The following is a 22,079-nucleotide window of genomic DNA, read 5'->3' on the forward strand; positions in this document are numbered from 1 at the left end:
AACAGCCTAAAAGCATGGACCTTCCCCAGTGCGGGGAGTGAGTCAGCAGTCTTCACAGCCTGAGGGAACCTGAGTTCTCCCCTCTGGGGGGAGTCTTCTCCCTCCAGTTCTGCAGATATATTCTGCAGACAGCCTGATTCTTTTCCATACAGGCAGTTGGTTAAATGTGGGCCCCAAGGATGATTTCATGGTTTTATATAGCTTCTTTCAAAGGCCTAAATTCACAGATCAACTGAAATTCCTTTGTCAGATCTCACAAATCCTGACTTTGGTTTGGAAAATGTGACCAGTGCAACTCTGAGGAAATAGGACATTGATGAGGGCCGTGGCAGAAAGAAGAGTCAGTTGTTTTGTATGGGAATTCAATTGGAGAAGTAAGATCAGAAGCAAGGTTTAGATTCCAGATTGCCAGGAGGATCCTCGCCTATATCCTGGACGGAGTGGAAGAGGGCAAGTTCTCTCTGAAGAAGCTTCCAAGTCCTGCAGTGCCTGCTAAGGGGGTCACTACATCTCAGAGCGGGGTTGTGTGTTCATGGGAAACAGCTCTTTGGGGAGATTTGGTTTCTGGTCCTTCAGAAAAGAGACTCTTTCTCTCCCCCAGTTCATGGCTTGTGTGTGGCTCTCATTAATAGTTAACCTGCATCCTAGCACCTGTGTAGCTCCCTAAGGCTCACACAGAACTGTCATGTTTCCTGTTTCGTGTGACCTCACACTGACCCGTGAGGTGAGCAGGCCAGGTGACATCTCTGTTCAGATGAGGACACCACAGCCCAGAGAGTTTAAGCAACTTGGCTCAGGCCACACAGCTCAGAAACAGCAGGGCCTGGCTTCTAATCCATGGGTTCTTAATGTACACATCACATATTTGAATAAATGGTCAGAAAGCACATTTGGCCTTCCAGGTCCTCAGGAGGACTGCAGCGGGTCTGACAGTTGGCTGTGCTCAAATGTGCATGCTTCTCCCTGCTTTTTCTCATACGTGTTACCCCGTGTGGTCTTCCAGTAGGACGTGGGACATGGAGTGTTCTCCAGTGCTGGAGGTGACAGGTCGCTGTGGTGGGGTGTGGCCTTTCCCACCCTGTCCTGCACGACTGCCAGGCTGTGCTGTCAGCTCATGCACGCCAGCTGCACCCTCTCGTAGCAGCAGTGGGTGGTTCACTCTCCATGTCTGAGCTTCTCTGGACGCTCACCCTCTTTATTCATGACCATTTGGGGATGAGGCAATTGAAAGCATCTGGAAATCTGGGTTTTATAGACATTTCACAGAGGCCCAGCCAGGCTCCAGCTGCTTTCCTTAGCAGGTCAGCCGCCGCCCTACCCGCCTGCCTTCCTGGTCGCTGTCCCTGTACTCAGCCAGTGGGCCTTAACAGCTGCACTTGTGTGGGGAAGACGCACTTCTTTCTAAGAAAACAGCAGCCGCCCTATGGAGATGGTGGTGGAAGTGGGAGGTGGGGTGAGGGGCTGCATCCTGGTGTGAGATCCAGGAAGGAAGGACTGATTCGTTCCTTGTTTCTTGTGTTCAGTGATGTTTCTTTCTGGGAAGAGCACAGGGAAGGGAGGAAGCAGCACCGGGGGGCCAAGTAGCCAGAACAGGGCTGGTGCCTCTGGACCAGCTAGCTGAGGAGAGAGCCTGCTGGAGCGTGAGCCCAGGCAAGCTCCTCTCCCCAGGGACTGAAGACACAGGCCACTTTCCGTGGCTCGGTCCTGCAATCACTCCCTGTCCCTGCAGGGCCCAGGGGCCGTCACAGGTTGCCCAGGCTGCGCTGGGGGTGTCTGAGCAGACTGTCCAGGCAGGAAAATAACAGGAAGCAAATGTAGGTGATTTGTCCTTGTTCTGTTTCAACTTGTACATTAGCATCCCTTGACATGAGTTATTTGTCTTGGTTTCTTTGAATTCCTAAGTGGATTATAATTTTTCTCCCGGTATTATTTGACAGCAGTCATTTTTCAAGGTTTTACTGCGTTCTTCAAATACTTGGAATTTTTGGAATAAGTTTAGGGAAAGACCGCCATCTTCAGGTCAGACAGTGTAGTGCAACGTTGGGGTGTGTCCAAGGGAGCCTCTCAGATGCCACAGACCAGCAGATTCTTAGGGCTTTCCCTTTCCTTTTGCATGAAAAGTGAACTGCCTCATCAGAGGGCTCTGGGCTAGAACGTATTAGCAGCCCTTTCAGAAAAAAGAGAAAAGAAAATTAAACCCCAGTGGCCACTTTGGGAGTTGCTTGTTCTGGTTTGTCTCATCTGCAGTAATGGGCAACTGCCCAGGCTGCCCTAGCCCCACTTGCGAGGACAGACTTTGCATTCTTCACGGACATGCCTTGGGGGTAGTTCAGGGGCCTGATCCCTCAAGGCCTCGCGCACACGTCACCCCCATCTCAGCTACCCTACAGTACAGTACATAATGGCAGTGTCGGGACAGTAGAACTCACCAGTGTGTCTGAAACTTTCCTCTCTTAATTTCTGCTTTAAATTTTTAGTATTTCCATTTCGTTGCTGTCAGAGGAACAGCCATAATTTCAAGTAATCTCACCCAAAGTACAGAAACATCGTGATTATTGGGGAAAATAATAATAGCAATGATAATAATAACAAATTACATGCTTGGCACAGCATTGTGGATTTTCCATGTGTGTGATCTCCTTTAAGCCTCGTGATGCTCCTTCGAGGTAGGTACTATTATTATCCCTGCATTACCGATGTGGAGAGGGCTGAAAGCGCCCCTCCCAGATGACTCAGCTAGGAAGCGGTGCCGGCACCAGGACTCAGACCCAGACCCTGTCTGCCTCCTGAGTCTGGTGCTCAGCCCTCCTCCCCTGCAGCCTCCCTAAGCAGCAGAGAGAGAGGGAGAGCCAGAGACCAGGAAGGAAAGCGACCTCGACCTCCTCGCAGAACAGCTTTGGAGGAGGGGGGAAAGTCCTTTGTTAATCCCCCAGGGTAGCTAAATTACCCTTCACAAGTCACTTTGGGGAGATTTTAGGATTACATTTACCTTTATCACTGTTTACAACTGCTGTGAAGAATAACTGGAGAGATTATAGCAATAAAAAGAGAAAATGAGCATTTCCCCAAGTCAGAATAGAAATCTGTGTATTAAGATTGTGTCAGGGGCTGCTGAGCCACGGGACATCTCAATCCAGGTAGGATTGTGCCGGTGCAACATCAGTCTCTGTGGTGAACCCTGCAGGCAGACAAGGGTCCAAGCTCCTGCTCAGTCATCCTGAGTATTTGAGCCTAGGAAGGCTCTGTGATCTGACCAAGCTCCTTTTAGGTCCAGGGAACTTGTGGCCAACTAGAATGAACATCCTGAAGCACGACTCTTTGTGTTTTTGTTTCCCTTTATAGATCTTTCCTCACAAAACTCCATGATGTTTCAAGATAGTTTTGGATTGGCGGTTTCATTTAATAAAGTAATAGATGTGCTTCGTGTATAAGCCAGATCACACCCCATGCATGGCCTATGAGGAAGAGCAGCCACCCCCTGCCCCCTTGCCCTGTCTCCCACCCCCCAGTCCTGCTCCTTAGCAACAGCTGCTTGCGGCCTTTTTGTCCTTGCTTTGTATAGTATCTCCGTATTTCTAAACAGCATGCTCCTACTGTGTATCTCAATCCATCGATCTGCAGACATTATCCGTGACTTCTTACTGTGGAAGACCAGGACTTAGCTCTCTGAACTTATTAGCACATCCTCACCCCCCCAATATGGTTATATCACAATTTTTGGTTTAATGAATACTCAGTGTTTATATTACAAACCTGTGCAAATTTTGTACACAGCATGGTTTGTAATGTGTTAGAACCATTTTCTTGATTGTAAAACTTGTTTTTTCTAAGGTTTGTCATTGCCTTTTCATTTGTTCAGTTTTTATATACCTACACAAATTCATCCTCCACATTTCTAACAGAATTCTCAAACTCTTCTCCAGATGGTCAGCTAAGTCAGGGAATCTCTCCAGTCCCTTTAGGAGCCCTCCAGCTCCTCGTCCGCTCTGGGCTGGCTGCTGTCCAGGTCAGCAGCCCAGCTGCAGGCCAGCGTGTTCCTTTCACCTCTCTTCTGGGTTCCGGCCTTGTCTCCCTCTTTTTTGATTTACTCCCTCATTTCAAAAGAACATATCCTCCTATTGCTACCTGAGAGTAGTTGCAAGGAAGGTCGGTTTTCTGAAACCTGACAAATCTGAGAGTGTGTTCTCACATGTGATGGCTAACTTGGTTTTCATCATGGTTTGCACCTTAGGCTTGTGAAGCTTTGTTCACATTTTCAAGGTAAATTCCACATACATTCTCCTTGCTAATGAATCACACTGTATGTTTAGTGCTGGAGAGTACGGCCATCCATATGAACAGAGCAGGTAAATGCTGATTTAAGTCATGGGATGTACAGGGGAGGGGATGTTGACTGTCGGTAATCCCAGTCTTCTGAATGAGAATCTTTGAGAACATGTATTGAATGGGCAGCTGATGGTTCTGATTACAGAGGCAATAAGCTGGCTCCGTACAGTCACTCTGTAGGTTCTGTGAAGAGAGGGGCTTTGTACTATCAGTTCATGGATTCCCTGTGCCCACCACAGTGCCTGGTATATAATGGACCTTAGGTGTGCTGATTTGTTCCACGGAAATCCACAAAAGAAATTTGCAGAGTGAGCACCTTTTCTATTGTTGTCATTGATATGTTGATAATCAGCATATCTACTGAGTGCCTAGGAGACTTTCTTGTAATTGAACAAGCCAGTGTTAACCTCTCTTTTTGATATCAAGGAAATTTAGTCTTAGGCTTTGGTAGACATGACTCATTGACATTCGCCCCATTTCTGCTTGTACATTCCCCACATACTTGGGATTGTTGGTTGTTGTTATTTTTGTTGTTTTTGTAAATATTTGTTTTCTGCCATATAGAATAGAACTGCCCTTTTTTGGTTTTGTGTTCCACCTTTAGTTTTGGGGAAACCACCACTGCTGGAAAGAAACTGGGATTTATTTGGGAAGGAGAAAGGGAAGTGAGATATCCACCCTAGTCTTCTTCTCTTATAAGATCTGGCAGGATGGGAAGTAGAGCCTCACCAAATAGTTTTTAGGTTTTAATTTCATTAAAACTTGAACCCAAACATATCAGGTAGACATCTTCTTTTCAGCCTTCTAGATTTGGGGGCAGAGGGATTCCTCACCTAGCCAGGTTAAATTAAGGAGAGAGGGAGGTCTGTTTGTCCCACTGCTTTGGCCTCCAGGATGCCTTCCTTAGTCCTTTGTATTCTTAGAAACGAAGTCACCTCTTGGCAGGAATAAAGCCACTCAGATGCCAACAGTCAGGGTTTGGTTTCAAGTCACCAGCCTTGGGGAGGCAGTGCCCAATTTCCTTTGGCAAAGACAGCCTGCCCATGCTCAGTTCATTTCAGCCACTTGGGCACTAAGGTAACTCCTCAAAATAGAAACCTCTGAAGACTATCTGATGCATCTGTGAATAATTATGTTTGTCCCGAATTCTAATTTCATTTCTCAGAATTTTGAAAACGCTATTCAGCTTTTTTCTCTTTTCTCAAATCAACTTTCAGAAAAAGTAGATCTGAGTTAGAAGGATCTAGGCATTTATATTTTCTTCTGGAGATGGTGTGGTTGATGTTTGCAGCAAATGCATGGGCTGTGGCGTTGATAGATCCAAGTTTTATTCTTAACTTCAGGACTATTCCTGGGTGTGTGACCTCAGGCAAATCTGTTCATCTCTGAGCTTGTTTCCTCATCTGTAAAAATGATTTTAATAAAATCTGCCTACAGTGTCATTGTGAGGCAGTGACCCTGAGGTCATTGTATAGAGGTCACATATATAGAAAGCACATTGTACAAACACTGAATGGACACAGTTCTCTTTCTTTCTGCAGACACAGGTGAGAGACCCACACTCCGAGCAACTTGTAACGGGTGGGCCGTAATCTAGGATCTTAACAGTCACGTAGCTTCACAACTTGCTCCCAGCTCTTGGCTTATTTGTGTTTATTTTTCCATTGCTAGGCAGGAGGGATAGCTAAAGTAGGAAAGTTCTTTTGCTTCTACCCCAGGATCTAGTTAATCTCACATAATACACTGCAACAATAGTAATCTTAGCAGCTGTGATTTATTGAACACTTCTTGTATGCTAGGCCCTATGCCGAGCACCCTCTGTGCATTATTTCCTTTAATCTTCCAACCTGTTCTGTATGACAGTCATATATCCCCATTGGACATATGAGAAAACTGAGATTTCAGGTTCTTGTCTGGCTCCAGAGTGCTTTGTACTCAGCACCTTGATTTTCAGCTATACTTTCATGGTCCCCACTGAAGAACGGTAAATTTTACCCTCCGGTTGTTCACCTTCCTGATCTCTGACACCTGGAGGTCTGGGCTGTGGTCCCTGAGTTACAACAGTTTTAACTTCACCCCAGCTCGGATTCCCTGGCCCATGGGAGCTGGCGAGGCAGAAGAGCTGGGAGTGAGGTGTGCTCAGCAGAGAGACTCGGATTCTATTCACAGGTATCCCCAAGGCTCTGCTTGTATTCCATTCTTTCCCGTAAACTCACTGCCTACAGACGCCACAAGAAGTGACAGAAATGGTGCCTCTCAAAGCCGGGTAGGGCTGGGAGCTTGCTGCAAGCAGGGTTTGGATAATAAGGGTTGGGTGATGGACATGCAGACAGCCAGTTGTCTGGATAATGAAGGAACAATGCCTTTTGCCCTCTGCTCCGGTACTGGTAACTAGAGGACCAACAGAGGGACCAGGCACGAGGCATCACCTCCTCATGCACCGCCTCATCTCTGAGGGCCTTGCACCAGTGTCTGTGCTCCCAGCTTCACCTGTGTTGTTTTTTCTCCTCCTACCCACTGATGAGACTGGAAGCGCCTTAGCAGCAGTGCCCCATACATTTCTGTGGGCTTTGGTTTGCTTATAATTGAAAAGATGATGTGATGACATTTGAGAAAATTTTAAAAAGATCAGAGGTACTTCACCCCTCCCTATAACCTCACTTCCCTAACATGACAATGGCTTCTACTTTATTTTAAAAGTTTTCTTCCAGCACAGCATATTCTGTTCCCGCGTGGCCGCATCCAGGTCTCAGGCCATCCTGAAATCCACCAGACAGCTGGACCAGAGGCTGGGTCCATGTCAGAGCTTCACGTTCCTCTTTTTCATTTTACCTGATACCTTTTAGGGTTTTGGAAGCCTTGGTAAAGATAGCACTCTGATGTTGAGCAGGAGAGGGACTTAGCCCTCTCCCAGATGGTGCTGGGCCCTGGCCACACTCCCTGTATGTGGGCAGCTGGCACCAGGTGGGGTATTGGGCCTCCTGCCCTTCCACATTGTGGCCAGAGATCCACAGCGTGTGGGTAGCAGGTCATGGGTGTAAACCAGCACTTCCTCAGGATATATTTACAGGGTTTTGTGAGCAAACAAGTTTGGGAAACTTTGAGCTATAGAAAGTTACACAATGTTTCTCTTCCACAGTGCTTTTAATGTGTTATATTCAGATGAACCTCAAAGGAGAGAGGTTTTATGAGACATAATAGTAGCTAACATTTATTTAGTGTCTACTGTTTGTTGAATGGAGGAGCTCCAGTAAGCTCTTAATATGCAGTACATCATTTAAACCCTATAGCACTGGGACTTCCCTGGTGACGCAGTGGTTAAAAATCCGCCTGCCAACGCAGGGGACACGGGTTCAATCCCTGGTCTGGGAAAATCCCACATACTGCGAAGCAACTAAGCCCATGTGCCACAACTACTGAGCCTGTGTGCCACAGCTACTGAAGCCTGCGCCTAAAGCCCGTGCTCCACAACAAGAGAAGCCACCACGGTGAGAAGCCTGCGCACCGCAACGAAGAGTAGCCCCTGCTCACCGCAACTAGAGAAAGCCCACACGCAGCAATGGAGACCCAACGCAGCCAAAAAAAATTTTTTAATAAAATAAAAAATAAAGAAATAAGCAAAAAGATTAAAAAAAAACAAAAATAAACCCTATAGCACCCTTGGGAGGTAGGTGCCATCACTGTCCCCATGTTGGAGGCTGGGGGGACTTACCCAGTGTCATAGCTGATTGGCAGTGGGCACAAAGTTTTGTGCTGGAGCAGGCTGAGCGCAGATTCCACCTCAGCCAGTACACAGTACTGCTGGCGAGCAGCTTGGAGCAGCCTTCTTTTATTTGGGACTTCTCATTCCCTATGGAACTAGTGCTTGGAAGGACTCTAGTTGGAGAAATGCCAGCATAAACTTGAAAAGTGAATAGGGATTGGTGGGCGAATACTGACATGGGTTTCTCTTGTGAACCCTGTTGGGTTCTGAGCTCCCTGGAACCCCTGTACCCCAGATGTCTTTGTGTCACATTAGGCTGGTCTTGCTGCCTATTCAGCAGGAGAGGCGGGCATGGGGTGGCTGGAGTATAGAGTTTAGGCCAGTGGTTCTCCGACTTGGCTGCATATTGGAATTCATCAAGGAAGCATTAAACATTACTGATGCCTGACCTCATTCTCAGAAATGCCAGTTTAGCCTGGGTGGGACCCAGGCATTGGTGATTTTTAAATGCTCCGTGGTGATTCTGCTGCATCCTGGGTGAGAACCACTGGTTTGCCACACTCCTTTGTGGTCCGGTTACCATATCTTATACCAAAGCAAGGAGAAGAAAGCATTTCCATTTGTTAGTTAAATGACTTACCAGGGTTTTGATTTGTTTGTTTCAGTTTTTGTGAATGAGTGACTGGTCTTTTTTTTTTACTGGTCCCGTATAGCCCTGCACCATGAATCCTCTCCATGATCTAGACCCATGACTCTAACTTTGCACTGACAGTCACATATTGACCAGCCCTTTTGCAGAAGTTTTAGATTGGTTACTAAGGGGACTCGTGAGGCAGACACTCAGCTCTCTTATTCCTGATGGAAGAAGTAGGTGGGTACCGTTGCTCAGAGCACTGCATTCATGCTGTTGCTAGGGGAGCTGGGGTGACAAGTGCATTCTGGGTGATGGCGTTAGCTGACCACACCCATACCGCTTATTGGACTTACACTGTAAATAATGGGCTCCAAAGGGTGTCACTGTCATTTTCACTTGAGTCAGGTAAAACTGGGTAACGGAATTGTTTCTAGCTTTGGTAGTTGGGTAACTTAAGTTGTTGTTTCCTACTGTGTCTACAAAAAGACTTTTTTAGGCACTTGGGAAAATATATGCCCTTGTAATAATAGACAATGATTGTTTTAACCCTAAGCTATAATGGCTTTTCTTAATATCTTCATCTTTTCGAAGGCACAGACCCGAGGCTATTCAAGGCGGAATTCCGGGATTTCGAGACTACCACTCTTTATGCAGTTCAAGATGGATGTGTCCCAGGTTGATCAAAGGGTTTGTAATGGGAATGTCTCTGTTGGTTTCTTACAGTACAACAAACACCTCTTCGTGCACATTGGGCATGCCAACCATTCTTACAGTGACCCATTGCTCGAATCAGTGGACATTCGTCAGATTTATGACAAATTTCCTGAAAAGAAAGGTGGCTTAAAGGAACTGTTTGGAAAGGGCCCTCAAAATGCCTTCTTCCTCGTAAAATTCTGGGTGAGTAAGACCTTGCTGTGATTTCAGTGGTTTTTGTCTGAATGGTCGCATCCCACACTTGAGGGCAGAAGACTGGCTGTGGATTCCCGCTGACTGATCTGCAGGATCGCCAAGGGATCACAGACTCATATCCGTGGGCCGTCCTCATGCTGGCCTTGTGGCACATCCATGTGGTGACCCAGGTGGCATTTGCTGTCCCTGCCAAAGAGACACAGGCAGCTGCTTGGGCTTCAGGGCTCTCTCATGCAATGACAAGAAACTCTGCAGATGGCTGGGGTCACAATGGCAGACGTGAGGCACTTAGACCCTCTTTCTGTTTGTTCTCACACCATTAAGCAAAGCGACCTATAAATTCCACTGGAGCGTAGGACCTGAGGCAAAGAAGGGGCTTGGGTGGAGCTGAAGACATGCTCCAAGATTTTGTAAGTGTCAGAGAGAATACAAAATGGCTCTGCCCATTACGTGCCTCATTTGTGCTTTAAAACACCAAGGGCACATTCCCCCAGCTGCTGGGGCTTCCTGCTGTCCCCCGGCCTCTGAGGAGAGCTTTGCTGTCCCTTCTCCACTAGTCAGGCCCGGGCCAGGGGACTGCTGTTGGGTCAGGGATGTCACAGCAAGCGTAAGGATAATGTGTGTGTACTGGGGGCTTAAGAGCAGAGGACCTCCTGGCACTGAGCGTTTATAACTCCTCAGTCTTGACGAGAATAAAAAGAAAATGACTTCAAATGTTTGCGCTTCTTAGCGTGGCATTAAAGGCCCTAAAAGAGCTGGTTCCGGGTGTTTCCCTTGCTGTCTGTCCTACGGCCCGCCTTTGTGTGTGAGTGGATGGACTTTTTACTTCTCCTCCTTTCCCTCCTTCTTTTGAGGTGGTGGCTTCTTTATTATAGCACCTTCCTCACTTAAACAAATGGTTGATTTTTCTTTTAGTCCTATCGCATTGTGTGCTTACTTAGTTCCCATGCTGTGTCATAATTATTTGGATGTGTGTCCCACTCCTCTCTGGACTCGACTGCTTCCAGGCACCTATTCATAATGGTGACTTCACTAATCGAATGCCTGCTGTGGGCCGGGAGCTGTGCTCATGCTTTACATGCATTTTATCCAGTCTGCCCAGTGTTGACTTTGACTGGAATTTGCCTCATATCCAACTAAGAAAACGGAGACCCAGAGATTACAAAGTACAGGCTGCACCAGGGTGGGGACCTGGGGCTTGAAATCAGATCCGTTTGACTAAAGTGCCTTTGCTCTGTTTCCTGACTGCTTCATGCCCCCTGGACCCCACCCACAGGGTCTGTCAATCGCTCTCCATATCTGCGAAGCTAAGCAAGCGCCTGGCACAAAATACTCAACAATGGGGGAAACAAGCAGATGAACTAAGGAAAAATTAATATTTTAAGTTCCTTGGGAGGAAATTTACGTATTAAATTTAATTCGTTTAGTTTTTTTTTTAATCCTTGAATGGTAATTGGGTTTCATTTGTCATGCTTCCATACTGAATTTGGATCTTGGAAGTAGCCTTCTACTTAATTTAATGTTCTCGGGATCAGTAATACATGTGGACACCCTGAAAAAGCACTTCCTTTTTCTAAACAGTCACTTCCTTTTTCTAAATTAGTGGCTGCCACCTAGTGACTTGAATGGTGGTTGGGGGTCAGTTATATGATAACACAGCAGTTTTCAAAGGGTGTTCTACAGACCCCTAGGGGGTTCCTCAGTATCCTTTCAATGGGCTGTCAAGGTCAAAACTATTTTCATTATAACACTGAGATATTATTTTCCTTTTGAACTCTGCTGATGTGCGCATTGATGGTTCAAACATAATAGGGTAAAACTGCTGAAGCCTTGGATCAGTTGGGCTGGGTTGCATGCACAGTTTTTGGGGGCTTTTTTAAAATAAATTTATTTATTTTTTATTTATTTATTTTTGCCTGTGTTGGGTCTTCGTTGCTGCGTGCGGGCTTCTCATTGCAGTGGCTTCTCTTGTTGCAGAGCACGGGCTCTAGGCACGTGGGCTTCAGTAGTTGCAGCACACGGGCTCAGTAGTTGTGGCTTGCGGGCTCTAGAGCACAGGCTCAGTAGTTGTGGCGCACTGGCTTAGTTGCTCTGCAGCATGTGGGATCTTCCCAGACCAGGGATCGAACCTGTGTGTCGCCTGCATTGGCAGGAGGATTCTTAACCCCTGCGCCACCAGGGAAGCCCGCACAGTTTAAATTAAAAAAAAAAAAAAAATCAGTCACACCAAGAATGTCCTTTATGAGGTTTATTATATCTTGAACCTAGAGTACACACTGAAAATGAACGCAGTGAGCCTGCCTGCTACATCAAGGAAAACAACTGATAATTTTTGTTGCCAAAGATAAAATTTGAGCTTTCAAGTAAAAATAAGAATTTTGGAAAACTTGTATCCACTTTGGTGAACTTGACAGCTTCCCAATATTTAAAAGACTTTTCTGTTGGAATCCACGGTCATATTAACAAATGTGGTATTTTATTTTTATACTGTGTAAGATAAACCAATGGATTTTAATGTAACAGAGTGTGAAAAGTTCATTGATACGGTTTCAGACTCCACACTATAGCTAACCTTTAAAAACTACCGCTTGTCAAGTTTTGGTGTAGTGTCAAAGAAAAATGGCCACAATTATCTGAAGAACCTATTAAAATACTCTTCCCTTTTCCAGCCACACATTTATGTGAGGCTGGGTTTTCTTCATGTACTTCAACCAAAAGTTGAAGTACAAATCATGACAGATTGAATTTAGAAGCAGGTATGAGAGTCTAGGTATTTTCCATTAAGCCACACATTAAGTAGATTTGCAAAATGTAAAACAGTGCTATCCTTCTCACTAATTTTTGTTGTTTTTTAAAATATAGGTATGTCTAATTTTAAAAAGATATATGTTAACATCCAATGGGCTTAATATTATTTTTAAATTAGGTAATAAATATTTAAAATTTTTCTCAGTTTAAATTTCTGATGTGGAAAATACAGCCAGCTATAACCTACAGAAACAAAAGCTCTTTGAGGTCCTCAGTAAATCTTAAGGGTGGAAAAGGGGTCCCAAGATCAAAAGTTTGAGAGCCACTATTGTGAAGGATATAAAAGGAGACTGTTCTACCCAAATGAATTAAAATTAATCAGAAATTGTAGATAAAAATAAGCCATTTTCAGTGCTTTCAAATTAAACAGTATTGGTTTTTTTTTTTTGGCTGCGTTGGGTGTTCGTTGTGGCGCGTGGGCTCAGTAGTTGCACCTCACGGGCTTAGTTGTCCTGCGGCACGTGGGATCTTAGTTCCCCGACCAGAGATCAAACCCACGTCCCCTGCATTGGAAGGTGGATTCTTAACCACTGGACCACCAGGGAAGTCCTCTATACAGTATTGGATTTTAATGATAAGATTTCTTATAGTCAGCATGTTGTTTGACTATAAAGTGGAATGCAAAGTATTAGAAAGTTGTTTTTGTTTTTGCTTCCAAAATTTTCCATTTTACACAGGGGATGATTTTAATAAATGCTTTCAGTGATGGAACCCTTCAGTCATGAATCCCCAAATAATGAGGTCTAGATTTGCAGATGTTTAGAGTGTGGTGGCTAGTATGAGATTTGCAAATGTAGAAACAATTACTCTGAGATTAGATATTAGTTTATTAAATTAAGATTTGCGGAATTAAAATTGAGGTCTTCTATGAATATGATGGAAGACGTTACTCCTTCAGTATAATTGTTAGCAGTACTTAACCTTTATGAAGAAATTCAGTTCTGCCTATGTTAGAATAAATGAGGAAAGGCAGTTTGAATTAGGTTTACAATTTGCTGCAACTTGAAATCTCATTGGCTTCCTCTAATGACTGAGAAAGCATGAATTACACTTAGACTCTCTATCCTTGAATGTCAGTGGGTGTTTCTTAAGTAGGCTTAATCTTCCTTTTGAAATTTCTTTCATATTAGCAATTTGCTTCGCAGAATTTCATTTTTGTGTGAATTCAGTGCCTTTCAACAGAGGTCCTATCCTCACGTCTCCTTTCTTCTCCTCCCTTTTTCCTCTTTCTCAAAGTGCCTGCAGTCTCCAGGTTGTCACCATAAGGCTGACTCTTAGTTTGTTCATAATGATTGCTCCATGTCCAATCTGGGCTCATTCAGGCTAGACCAGCTCAGGAGTTTGCTGTGGGAGAAATACTGAGTCCACCTGAGGTACCCGCACTTACGCCCAAGCTGTGACCCCAGCTCTTTGCCAGGGGACACTGAGGTAAATGGGATGGCAGTGAGTCATTTAGCAGTCACTCCACTGGCTTCAGGGTGGAAGACTCTGGCCCCCCAGGACTCAGGCCCCAAAACACAAGTGAATGGCAGAGCCACAGATGCCAGTGTGGGTGCCCATTCACCCTGTGAGCCTTAATGGTATGGGACACCCAAGGGCCCCTGTGAATGGCTGTGCATCTGGGGAGACCTTTTTTTTTTTTTTTAAGAGCCTTACTGAGGTATCATTTACATACCATAAAATTTTACTCATTTTCTGTGTACAAGTCAATGATATTTAGAAAAATTTGCAGAGTTTTGTGGTTATCACCACTCTTAAATTTTAGAATATTTTTATCATTTCAAAAAGATGCCCAGTGCCCATTTGCAGTCAGTCTCTATTCCCACTTCCAGGCCCAGGCAGCTACTAATCCACTTTCTGCCTGTACAGATTTGCCTTTTCTGGACATTTCATGTAAATGGAATCATTCAGTGTGTGGTTGTTGGCATCTGGCTTCTCTCGCTTATAATGTTTTCGTAGCCTGAGTCAGTAATTCGCTGCTTTCTGTCGCTGAATACTATCCCACTGTATGGATAGACTGCATTTTACTTATCCATGCACTAGTTGATAGACTTGTGGATTGTTTCCACTTTAGACTTTTATAAATAATTCTGCTATGAGGTCTTTGTGGACAAGTCTGTGTGTAGACACATGGTTTCGTTTTTCTTGGGCAGCTAGCTATGCAGGAGTGGAGTTGCTGGGTCTTACGGTAACTCCGTGTTTAGCTTAAGAAACTGCCCAACTGTTTTCTAAGGTGGTTGTACTACTTTACAGTCCCAGCGGAGAGATGTTAGGGGTCACCTCCTCCTTTGACCGTTACGTCAGCAAGTATTAGGATAGGGAGAGATGGCAGTGAGTATGGCAGGTAAGGGACCGGTGGGAAGCACCAAAACAAGGGACATGTAAGGCTGGTTAAGGTGTGTTCAGGTACATCAAGGTGCTTTGCAGCTGGGCCCTCACTTATATAGGAAACACAGGTGGGTGGAAAATGAGGAGAGAGAGGAATCGGGGGTTCATTTGTATCAGTCATAGGGAGCAGTCAGTGGTTTCAGCAATTTTTGAGCCAAGAGAGTAATAGGACTCTTTTTACTGTTAAGCAACTTTCTCTACATTTTGCCTTTTTAATTTTTGTTCTTTAACTTCTTCCTCTTATGACAGTCTCCTGTTTATTTCCTTTCTCTTCCTTCTTGCCTACTTTTTATTCACTCTTGTGCATTTTAATTCTACTCCACATCTCATTACAAAGAGAGGAAAGTGAATTTGCTGGAGCAGGAGGGAAGGGGCTCCTCTCTTTTTCAGCAGTGTGTGACCGTGGCTGTTAATGAGTTCCTCCTTTGAGCCAGGCCCTGGACTAGGCATAAGCACGTACTTGGTATTATTTAAACCCTGTGAGGTACATGTGATTATTCCCACTTTACACATAAAGAAACTGAGTCATGGAGAGGCAGAGTGATTTCTGCAAAGTCACACAGCTAATTGATGCCAGATCTGCTGGACTCCGGAATCCATGTGCTTTCCACGACGTCTATGTGTGGAAGCCAGTGCAGGTACCTGAAGTGAAGCAGTGTAGTTTCTTTGTGAAGGCCTGTCAGTATGGGGCGCTCAGGTGTCTGTTTACCTGGGCACCAAGGTGAGTAGACTACTGTTACCAGGAAGTTCAAGTTGGATCCTGAGTTTTAGCAGAGAGATCAGTGCAGCCCTGGTAGCTGCCTGTGCGGGGAATAGCACCTTCGTGTTCACATGTTTACAGAGCCAACATCATAACCTTTTAGGCAGTTTTCGAAATCTATAATTCTTAATTCATTCCTAAATGCACCATGAATATGGCTTAATGTGATACATGTTTATGTAGTTTCAACCAAGGAGTGCATTAAATCTGGCATCCTACTTTTCTTCCTTATCCAGCACCCTTCCCTGTAGCTAGATGTCATTAGATCCCTAATACCATTATTAATGACTACATAATATCCTCTTTACTGGGTGTATCATAATTTAACCATTCTTATTAGACATTGATTAGGGTTTTAGAGTGTGTGTGTGTGTGTGTGTGTGTGTAGGTATATGTGAGTTTGTGTCTGTGTGTAAAGAACCAAGTTGCTTTCGAAAGTTGTCAAGCAGTTAATAGTGAGTATACCAAGGCATCTTCATCAGCCTTGTGTGGCATAAATTAAAAGAAAACAACTTTCTGTTGTCACTTTGGTTTTTGGCTTCCTCTACATCTGCAGTTATTTTTTCTTTCCACTCAAAGTCTTTAATCCTTCCTCACTCTCTATAGAAACAACTATTAATAAGGTTAAACATACTGTGTTCCCTCGATTCTAAGACATATACTTCCCATGTCAACAGTCATAGAAGTGGGATGCTTCTTACAGTGGCCATCATAAGCACCGTGCCCACCCCTACACAGAGGGGTAAGTCATGATGTAGTTATTATTACTTGCCCTTTGCGACCCTGGGCAGTGTAAAAGGCATCTCACCACCTCCTTGTCACCTTGGTTGAATTACTTGCACTAGTAGTGTATACTACTATACTTAGTAGCTTAAATTTGAATCCCTAATTAAAATGTCTCAGAAAAATTATAGTTTGATGCAGCATTGAAATTGTTATTATAGTTGAGGAAGAGTGTGGGACAGGATTTGTACTAAGTGAACATTTTGCACTGACAGAAAACCATGCTCCTTATTTTCCTTATAAAACAACGGTCAGATGCTTTGTGGGCTCTAAGAAAGGAAGATGTACACCCACAAGTGGACAGAGCTGTGCTTCATTTCAGTACTGAGATCCATGCAGGTGGGTTGCCAGTGATATGACAGACAGTGCAGCTAGTTTAAGATAAAATGTCAGCTGTCTTGGAATTCATCATAGAATCCCCAAAACTAGAAGAAGTAGGTGTGATTCAGTCATGCGTCCTGAAAGACAGAAACCCAAGTATAGCTTGCAGCTCACTTTCAAAAGAAGTTTGTTTCCAGCCCCATGTAGCTTACTTAAGGGAATAAACAAAATGATGGATTTAACCAAATTAAAAAATGCAATGAAACTAATATTTTTGGAGGAGCCTCAAAATTCTATTCTCTGTCCTAACAGTCCTCAAGAGTGTCAAACTTGGGGACACTGGTTCAAAGAAAGCCGTGTCACTAACATGTTACTTATAAACCTTACAGCCAAAAACTATTCAGAAGAATCATTAGGATGATGAAGGCTTACTCTCAAACTTTGTTTGGAATAATAAAGAAGAAAATAATATGAAAATGAAATTGTATGGATCTGTATCCTGTGGTTAAGAAACAAATTCTTAATTATAATATTTCTTTTTTCTCTCAAATCATTACTAAATTAGGGGTATGTTAGAAATCAGGATATACTCCATGTTACCCTATGGCTATTTATGCTTTGCTTTTTAAGATTCTTGGGATTATGATCATCCAGTGCAAACAATTAACAATTTATTCATAGTCATTCAACTTACTTCCTTAACCTATTTTTCTGGGGGAAGAAAAAGCAAGGCTAGTCTTACTAACCAGAGCAGATGTGAGAAGATATTATAAAACAGAAATGGAAAGCGAATTATCTGGAAAGAGGGCAGCCTTTAGAAGATGTTTTTATCTTGGTAGGAACGAAATGACATTTGTTGGACAAAATGACAGGCACTAGAAATAAAACAACTGGGCTTTATTTAGGGAGAAGAAACTGGGTGCACATGTAAACTGGCCAGATAGACCCCCTCCGGAGTTTCAGCCTGTTTCTAATTGGATTCTGCATGGTTTAGGCTGGAATTGTAGACTTGAGTCTATCATTTGGAACCAAATGTCCCTGTTGCAATTCATGGAAAAGGACATTAGCAAAATGGAATAATTTGCTCCCCACATGTTTTAAACGGTTATCAATAAGGAAAGGGCCTTTCAGTTCAACAATCTTTCCCTTTCTCTCTACTTGTCTCTTCTCACAACAGTGTTAAGGTCTGAAATTATGTGAACAATAGGAAGTAATGGAATGATGTAGTGGAAGGAAGATTAGCAAGAAATACCATGTTCAGAGGTACTTATGGGGCTAATACATGATAAATTCTCTTCGGTAGACTGTGACCCTATGATTATCTTCACCAGGGTCTGTTTTTTTGAAAAATCATCTTTGGATAGCAGGTTCTGATATTTCATGTAGAAGGATGGGGGTTGGAGGGTGCATGGTGATCAGTCAGTAACCTTGCACATCCAACCCATTTTGGTTTGATTTTATAAGAAAAATATCTGGAGCTTGTTAGCGCTTTCTGCATTGACTGCTGTCTATTATTGCTTCCTTCCTGTTTTCCCAGCCCTGTGCCCTAAACTTTGTAAGCCTTCCCCAGGGAGCAAGGATCCTATCTATAACATTTGTTTATCCAGCAGTGCAATGTATATAGCAGATTTTCAACAGTTTTTTATTTTTTTATTTTATTTACTTATTTTTTTAATTCAGTTGATGAAGAGTTATTTCACTCAGTACACCTAGAGGAATTGCTGTACATGGGGTCCTATAATTGTCACTTGGCCAGCTCTGATAGTGTGGGCAGATATCATAGGCATCTGACAGTTTGTTGAATAAATTTCTCAAGGAATTTACAGAAAGGGGGTAGGAGGAGACCTCAAGAGATTCACACAAAAACCTTTCCAGGCTCTCTCTGGAGTTGTTAGGTTCTTATAGAAATAGTTTAATCATTTGCATTAGTAATGAATATACACATCACCAGTGAGTCATTCAACAAATCAGTCAATTCACTGATTTCTACTTTGCTCCTAGAAAGCTGGGGAAGCAGACATGAGTAAGAGGCAGACCTTAGGGTCTGGTGTGGGATGGCAGACACACTGTGGGATAGGGGCTCTAGTGGAAATGCGGAAGCACAGAGGTAGAGGAGGAGCTCTTTCTGCCTGAGAACATTCTGGAAGGCCTCACAAAGATGTGGCATTTGAGCTGAATCTTGAAAGAACTTAATCAATGGAAGGAGAGTGGGAAGGAGTTTTCAAGGCAGGTGGATGCTTGTGCAGAGACCAGGAGTCCTACTGAGAGTTGACAGAAGGTCCTGGGGGCCGCTGGACCTCACAGAACCTGGAGAATGGTGAGAGTTGAAGGTGGAAACGATCTCCATGGCAGTGACTATTTAAAAGAGTCTTTCTGAATCCCCTGAAAACATAAGGCAGAATAGGACAGCCTGGAAGCTGGGAGCAGAAGCTCACTCTGCTTATCCCTCAATCCCTCGACCTCAGTCCCACCATGGATACTTTTTTTTTTTTAACCTTGAACTCTTCAGGACATCTAGGCAGAATCTAAATTGGGAATTCCCTTAACCTCATGGGAGAATCCATCTGACAGCTGTTCCTCTAATGCTTTCTGTCCTGGGCCATTGGGCTCAGTGGTTGCTAACAAAGCCAAGGTCAGGGGTCCATTCTTTCCTGCATGTGGCTGTTTAACTCTGCTCTGTGCCGTGGTTACAGGCTGAGATGCAGAGCCACTGTGCCCCCAAGAGCTGCTGCTAAGCAGAAGCCCAGGGGAAAGCAGACGTGTGGTACACCTGCACCTCCCAGCATTCACCCTGTTCACAGAGGCACAGTTAGCTTCACTCTGTAACCATCACCAAGAAAAGCTTGAGAAGGAGAGAATTGAAGTGGCACAATCAGGGTGTGGCTGCTTATTTCCAGACCCAGTTTTGCAAGCAGTAAGTGGATTACCTGGACATAGTCATAAACCCCTCAAGCATCTTGGTCAGTTGTCTAAAACTGGACCTATACCCTTGGTGATGTGTGAAATTCCCTCTCCCTGTGAAGGTAGAGATGCAAAGTACACCCTACCCATCCACCCCCATTTTAATGTACTGTTTACATTACCAAAGCAAGAGAAGCTTATTAAATTTTCCAAGCAGTTCCAAAGACTATAGAAGAAAAAGTGAGACCGACCGCCACCAGCCCTGTATCCTTCCTGACTTTTTATATGCATCTACAAACATTGTACATACACCGTTTGTTTTTACTAAAAGAAATATTGTGCTCCATGTGTTATTCAGCAGCTTCATTTTTTTCCCACTCAAAAATATTTTGAGCATAAGATGTCTCCTTACAGCAATGAAAATTTGAGGGTAAGTCCCAATTTTTGTTATTCTTTTTTGGTAAAGGTGAATTGTTAGAAGAGTTGCCAGATTTAGCAAATAAGAATTCAAACCACCCAGTTCGATTTGAATTTCAGGTAAACAACGCATACTTTTTTAGTGTCTGTCCCATGCCATCTTTGGGACAAAGGGATATGTCCCTACCCCTACGAAAAAGTATGTTGTTTATATAAAAATCAAATTTAACCAGGCAGCCTGTTATTTTATTTGGCAACTCTACACTTGTTAATTAGTTGATTGATTTGTTGTTATTGTTCTATGTAAGACTGTTCATGCACAAAAGCTCCAGACCAGAAGAAGGCCTTGTTTTCTGGTCTGGAAAAGGTGGTCTCTGACCGACGTTCGCATGCCTGATGAATGCGCTGGGTGAAGGGCCAGCTCAGCTGGGCACCCAGGACTCATTAACTGCCTCCATTGGAGAGAACTGGCCTGTGCGGCTGCTTCGTACTAGGGCCTGACCTTTGCTCTTTCACCCCAGCTAATGTGTGAAGTCACCAGTGGCAGTTACCCGGTTGTGTGGGCGATATTAATTGAATTTTTTTTTAATGAATGCCAGTATTTGTAGGAATTTGCAATGCAAACAGCCAGTCTTTCAAGCAGTGCCCATTGTAATTAGAGCAAGCTTTTAAGATTCTTTGAAGTACTAAATGTTGATGAAATTCAAATGGGGTGCCGATCTGCACTATAAAGGGGCTCTTGGTGGTTGTTTTTTTTAAATCTTCTATTTTGTAGATGTAAATATATGCCATAGTTCGTGGGAAGTAACTTGAAGAGCGGGGGTGGGGGGGGGCTGAGTTTATGCCTCTTATTCTTATTTAAAACAGCGGTGGCCAGAGAGCTACAGCTGCGTCCTGTTGCACCGGGCAGGGGCACCGTGGCCCCATGGCCCCTGCCCCGAAGTGAACACCCTCAAAGGCTCCCTTCCCTTTGGGCAGCTTTCTCGCTCTCCCCAAATGCAAGTCGACCTGCCCCGGGGTGGGGGGGGGGTGGCAGCTGTCCCACAGTCATCCCAGCTTCCCACACCCCAGGCCTCCGAAGCCACCGGGGCAGATGCGTGCAGATGAGTCAGGCGGGAGGGTTGGGGAGCAGACAGCAGCCTCAAGAGTCCCCTACCCGGGCTGCTTCCTGGAGCACTTCTGCCTGCCGGCTCACGGCGCCTGGGGGAGCAGCTGTAAGACCCACGTGGTGCCCTGCCTGGCCGAGCCTCACCACGTGGCAGGCCTGGATGGACGCCCACGACAGGGCCCGGCTCCCAGCGCTGCCTGCCAAGGAGCCAGATGCTGCCATTGGAAAAAATTGCTTCACAATTTGAAATCTTGGTCCTTTGATCATGGCTGGGAGAAGATGAAGAGGAGAGTTTCAAAGTAGTGGTTTGAAAATGCCAGCGTCTCCTTGCATCCGTCAGTGCCTATTATACTGTCTCTTGTCAGGGACAATCCTCTTGATGTTTTCATTTTTGCAACCAAGTAATTCCTGCCCAGCCCTTCCAAGCCCTCCAGGTGGAAGGGAGAGGCGGGTGGGAAGGGAGTGTCTGCAGCCTGCTCCTTTCCTACCCGGGGCCCAAGCCCTCTCCCCTGCCTTTGGACTGATGTGCTTCCTCTTTCTTCCTGCAGGCCTTTTCTTTCTGAGGCCAGTGACAGAGTAGTTGTCGTCAGCCAAATGCTGCCTCTGCCTGAGCTGCACCATTCCATTCAGCCCTTGGCAACCCTCACGCTCATTTCCCTGTCCTTCAGGCACCTGGAGCCAGGTTTCCAGAGGCCTGAGGTTTTGCAGAGCTGCTTCCCTGGCCCAGCCTTCCCCTCAGAGGGCTCTGGATCCTACGTAACTGGGCTAGGCCTTGTTTTCCTCACCCATGAAATGGGAAGAATCATTCTTTGAAGAATATTGCTTTTTTTTTTTTTTCTTCTTCAATTTCAAAAACATGAAATGAAGCAGTGGAACACATCCATGAACAAATACACTCGCTGAGTGAGAGGTAACAGAGGAGAAACCAAGCCGAAGTCTTGTCTTGTGACTTACATGTCTCAGCTGCAGAAGTAACAAGCGTGTAAGAGAAGGATTATTTAGGGAAGAATTTGAGGAAATT

The 22,079-nt window shown here is 44.6% G+C and overlaps 1 protein-coding gene across 12 annotated transcripts in view; it reads left to right on the top strand.

Moving 5' to 3' along the window:
- Positions 1 to 22,079, top strand: part of TEAD1 (TEA domain transcription factor 1) — a 264,165-nt gene that overhangs the window by 214,820 nt on the left and 27,266 nt on the right. For all 12 annotated transcript variants that reach the window (XM_059931160.1, XM_059931164.1, XM_059931163.1 and 9 more), the window contains one exon: positions 9,387 to 9,560. In XM_059931160.1, coding sequence (XP_059787143.1) covers positions 9,387 to 9,560 — 174 coding nt within the window. The remainder of the gene's footprint in view (positions 1 to 9,386; positions 9,561 to 22,079) is intronic.

This window comes from Balaenoptera ricei, chromosome 8 (genome assembly GCF_028023285.1).
Source record: "Balaenoptera ricei isolate mBalRic1 chromosome 8, mBalRic1.hap2, whole genome shotgun sequence".
Lineage (NCBI taxonomy): Eukaryota > Metazoa > Chordata > Mammalia > Artiodactyla > Balaenopteridae > Balaenoptera > Balaenoptera ricei.